Source organism: Chrysochloris asiatica, unplaced genomic scaffold (assembly GCF_000296735.1).
Source record: "Chrysochloris asiatica unplaced genomic scaffold, ChrAsi1.0 scaffold00023, whole genome shotgun sequence".
Lineage (NCBI taxonomy): Eukaryota > Metazoa > Chordata > Mammalia > Afrosoricida > Chrysochloridae > Chrysochloris > Chrysochloris asiatica.
In genome coordinates, this window is record NW_006408541.1 from 4,395,911 (window position 1) to 4,401,057 (window position 5,147).

At 43.2% G+C, this 5,147-nt stretch overlaps 1 protein-coding gene across 1 annotated transcript; it reads right to left on the reverse strand.

Annotated features, from left to right (window-relative positions):
- Window positions 1-381: 381 nt before the first annotated feature.
- LOC102833590 (synaptosomal-associated protein 23-like) lies at window positions 382-4,166 on the reverse strand. The gene is made up of 2 exons (XM_006839319.1): window positions 4,157-4,166; window positions 382-869 (listed from the first exon to the last, which is right to left on the reverse strand). Exons 1-2 carry the CDS (start codon window positions 4,164-4,166, stop codon window positions 382-384), a joined length of 498 nt encoding a protein of 165 aa, XP_006839382.1.
- Between the last annotated feature and the right edge of the window lie 981 nt (window positions 4,167-5,147).

The window sequence follows — 5,147 nt, forward strand, 5'->3', positions numbered from 1 at the left end:
CCTTTTTCTCTGTCCCCTTTCCCTGAAATCAACCTGACAGCTTCCTTCTTCATGGTTATCTTTGGCAATGCTTTCAAATCTCAAAAGTAAAACAACCTGCTTTGAAGTAAGCAAGAAAGATGAAAAAATTATATGTGATCTATGGAAACCAGCCTAAGAGTATGAGCTGAGGAAAAATACCAGAAGGAAGGCTAGCACAGTCTGCCCTCAAAGGAAAATGAATATTTTTTAAATAAGGGGGCTTTTACTCCTTGGGCCCAGCTTCCACATTATCTCCTGATTAGAAGAGTGTGGGACTAAAATTTCAAACTCTGAGAAGGTAATCATTCTGAAGGAGGAGGAGCCAAGGAAGTAAATACACGATCAAGTACAGCAATAGCTTTAGCTGTCAATGAGTTTCTTTGCCCTGACATTGGCAATGTCAATACGATCTTTGTTGGTTTCAGCCTTATCTGTGATCCAATTTATTTGTTGATTTTGAGCGTCAATCTCATTGCCCATGTCCAGCGCCATGTTTTTTAGATTCCCCAAGATACTGCCCACCTGAGTCAAGTTCTCCTCCATTTCATCTTCTCTGGCACCATTAGTTATATGTTTAATGTATCCACCGCTGGCTACTCCTGTGGCAGCTTGTTGAGGCTGGCCATTTGTCACCTGGCCTGGCTGCTTAGATACTACGTTGGTAAGTGAGTTGTCTCCACCATCTCCCCATGTTGTCTTAAAGGCCTTACCAGACTCAAAGTTCTTCGTCCTATTACATGGGCAGACACAAAGGCCACAGCATTTGTTGAGTTCTGTTAAAGTCTTCTCTGCCTCTCTCATGTCTTTATTTATTTGGTCCATGCCTTCTTCTATACGGTTTAGTTGTTCTCAGTGGCTAAACCCAGGATTCTCCTTGTACTTTCCAGAGACTCATCAGTAACCTGGTGAACCCTTAACTGAATTTCTTCTGATGACAAATTATCCATGATGAATCAAAACTCCTGACAGACACAGAAAAGGAAATGTGGATATTCAAACAGTTGCGGCCACTCCTCTTAGCCGACAGCTCCAACACCCCCAAGAATGTGGTTTTCTCACGCCTGCACACCCAGAACACATTTTTGAAGGGAATATAGTAACAATAAGGAATCCTGGTGTGGTGCTGCAGGATACTGTGAGGCTCCGCAAGGTTGGAGGTTCAAACCCACCAGCCGCGCCTCAGAAACCCTATACAGGGTCACCATGAGTTGGAACTGACTTGACGGCACTTAACAACAGTAACAATAAGGGGCCCTGATGGTGCTGTAGGATAAGCACTGAACTGCTAGCTGCAAGGTGACTAGTTAAAACCCACTAGTTGTCTAACTTCGTCTCTCATACTTCAGACATATTGTCAGGAGGGAACAGTCACTGGAGAAGGATCTCATGTTTGGTAAGGTGGAGGGTCAGAGAAAGAGAGGAAGACCCCAAACAAGATGGATTGGCCAGGTGGCAGCATTGATGGACTCAAGCGTGGCAACAGTAGTGAGGTTGGCCCAGGATCGGACATTGTTTCGTTCTGCTGTGCATGGGGTCGCTATGAGTCGGTGCCGACTCGATGGCACCTGACAACAGTTGCCCCTCAAGAGTAAAGCTAGGCTGTCTTTTCCTGTAAAGATTTAGTGATTGGGAAGAAAGGAAGGGAGAGGAAAACCAGAGCTTAGATTGGAACAGGAAAAGGCATAAGGAGATCCAAACAGCAAGCTTCAGGTTAGAACTGCAGGATGGCTGGTGGGCTCCTATTCACGCGTTTCCAAAACTGCCTAAGAGCTCCAAGGTATTGTTGACGACAGGTCAGTGGAAACAACCTAAGTGTCCATCAACAGATGAATGGATGGACAAAATGTAGTCTTTACACACAGTGGAAGATTATTCAGCCAAACAGAAAGATGAAGCTCTGACATATCACAACATGGGTGAGCCTTTCAGACATGATGGTAAGTGGAGTAAGTCAGACACAATGTTGAATGTGTATGATCCCACTAGTAAGAGATCAATATCTAGAAGAAGGAAATGTAGAAAGGTGAAATCAGAGGCGTGGTTACCAGGGGCTGAGGAGAGGAGGGGATGGAAAGTTGGTGCATAAAAATAAAAAATAAATTCTATGTATAAAGTCTTTTAGGGAATTTCAGTCTATTTTTTAAAAATAAAACACAAGCAGGGCCCTAAAGTGGGCACTGGGGGTGAGTGGACTGCAGATTGGAAGGGAGCTGGGCCCAGGCATGGACGAGCTAATGGGAATCTGGAAGCAAACACTGTTGAGTGATGATGAGCGGAGGAGATTGTAATCCTTGAAGTGAACGATGGTGTAAAGCTGATGTTCTCCCATGTAAACTATCACTCAGTGCGCAATAAAAAAAAAAAAAAAAGAGAAGAAAAAAAATGAATGAATTAAGATGCCTCTACCCAGTCCATTTGCCCTTTGGCTGGACTCTCTCTGCAGGACCTCACTGTAGAAATCCTTTCTTGGTCTCATCTCTCACCTTCAGATACACAAGGTGAGCCAGGAGAAGAAATGCGTCTAATTCTTGACTGTGGCATAGTAGGTCTGCAGACCCCACAGAAATGGGGAACTGGTAGAGGTAGCTGATTTCATAGTCACAGCCTGGGACAGTGTTTTATGTCAAACAATGTCACCGTCTTAGACAACAAAAGATTCTCATTTCATTCTTAACACTTCTTTAAAAAAGATGGGCCAGGAACTTGGGCATGATGTCTTTGCTAGACATGTTCTTGAATTTCTCAAATGTTTTGGTGATGTTAGAAATTCATTATTGTTGTTGTTAAGTGCCTTCGAGTCGATTCCGACCCATAGTGACCCCGTATAGGGTTTTCAAAGAGCAGCTGGGAGCTTGAACTACTGACATTGCAGTTCATTAGTGGTGATTATTGAAATGATTAGGTATATTATGCTTTTTATACAATTTATGTTTTTATTATACAATTAAATTATAATTATAAAACTCCCTCCCAATGTGGTTGATCTTCCAGAGCATTTTGGACATTTCAGCTGTCTCCATCCTCAGTAACATTGGAGTGTACAACAACTAAATGCCCAACTGCACTAGCATGTTGTGTATGAATACAACTCATTACCACTGATTTGATTCCAATGTATGGTGACACCATAGGACATAGTAGGACTGCCCCATAGGATTTCCAAGGCTTCCATCTTTATGGGAGCGGACTACCACCTTTCTTCCATGCAGCAGTGGATGGGTTTGAACCAGACTGCCCCGTAGGGTTTTCCAAGACTGCAGATCGTTATAGGAGCAGACAGCTGCTCTTCTCTCTCATGGAGCAGCTGGTGGGTTTGAACTGTCAACCTTGTGGCTAGCAGCCCAATGCTTAGGCTACAGTGCCACCAGGGCTCCATGTATGAACAAGATATCACTTATCTATAACTCAATGATGTAAATTCCATCTAGTTAAAATGAACTAACATGCTACAAACAAGCTCAAAATGGCACACTATTTCTTCAGGAGAATGAGAAGGAAGGTAAGGTGTGGCAGTCTTCTACAAAGATGAGTTTTGGGAACCTCCGTGGGGCAATTCTACTCTGGCCTATAGATCTACTATGAGTCTGAATTGGCCCCACAATAGTGGGTTTGGTTTATACCATGAGAGATGCAATTGCTTGAAACAAAGAAAGCAGTTTGAGATTTTTTTAAAATAAAGAAAGCAGGTTCTTTTGGCTAATTACACACACACAAAAAGCTCCTCAGAACATGAATTTTCTTTTTCTTGCTGATAAAGGGTCCCCAAACAATTTGATAACAAACAATTCTTAATGTACAACTCTGAGAATGGTCTTTCTTCTGGCCACTTTCCCCCTAAACCTTTCGAACAGTGCTGAACTTGCAGCCTTGGGTTTTTGCTAAATAAATGAATGAGTCAGTTTTGGTTCTTTGCTGGTTGTTTGTTGTTAAGTGCCGTCGAGTCGGTTCCGACCCATAGCTGGTTACCAACACAAAATTCTAGCAGCTGCTGTTTATTACAACAATGCTCATTAACTACAGGTGTCTTCGGTTTGCATTTCTTTCCCTTTTGTGTAGTAAGAATCCTTTCCACACCTGGTGAATTGGCTAGGTACAGGGATTGTTTCGCTCATGATGGGGAAGTGAGTCATCCCACCTGGGGTCATCTATGCCTCTGGACTACTGGAAGGAAGTTTCTAAGATGAGAAGTTGAAAGGCCCCAGAGCCTGCTGCAGGCTGCAATCACCTGGACAATGCTGCCACCTTGTGGAGAGTATCTGCCAGGAGATAACTCACACGGAGCAGAAAACAATGAAGAGGAAACACCTGGATGCAGCCGGACCTGAAGGCAGTATCTAACATTGCCAGTGACTAAGTGAAGGGCTGGGTTCTGTGGCCTGGGAACAACGTCTCCTGCTAACTGAGTGTTTACTATGTGCCAGGCACGGTCCTAACCCCCTTGGCGTGAATTAACTCATCATTCCAAACAGCAGCCTTAATAGTAGCTAGTACAATGATTCACAAGGAACCCTGGTAGCGTAGTGGTTACGAATCGGGCTGTGAACTGCAAGGTCAGCAGTTCGAAACTACCAGCTGCTCCGTGGGAAAAAGATGAGAGCTTTCTGGTCCCGTAAAGATTTAGAGCCCCGGAAACCCTGTACAGGGTCACTATGGGTCGGAACTGACTCGACGGCACTTAACAACTATGATTCACATTTTACTGATGAAGACGCCCGCAAGATGTGGAGATGAAATAATGTGGTCAAACAGCCAACCTAGTGTCTTCAGAAAATAAACTACAAGGGGGAAGGGAGAGCAAAGTGGTGGAATCTAAAGAAGGGAACAGATTTTACTGACACATCAAATCACAAGGTATGGGCCGTATCTGGATCTCAGTTCAAAGCAAACCATTTAAAAGATGGCTGGAAACTTGAAAACTAACTAGATATTTGATATTAAGGAATCAATACTAATGTTTTTAGGCAAATAATGGTGGTATGATTGTGTTTTCAAACTTTTTATTATTGTGAACTGAGTGAAGGTTTACAGAGCAGATCATCAAGTTTTACATTCAACAATCATATGCTTCGTTTCATTACAACGCCTGTAATCCTCTCACTAAGGAGCTCCAGTAGTGTAGTGGTTAC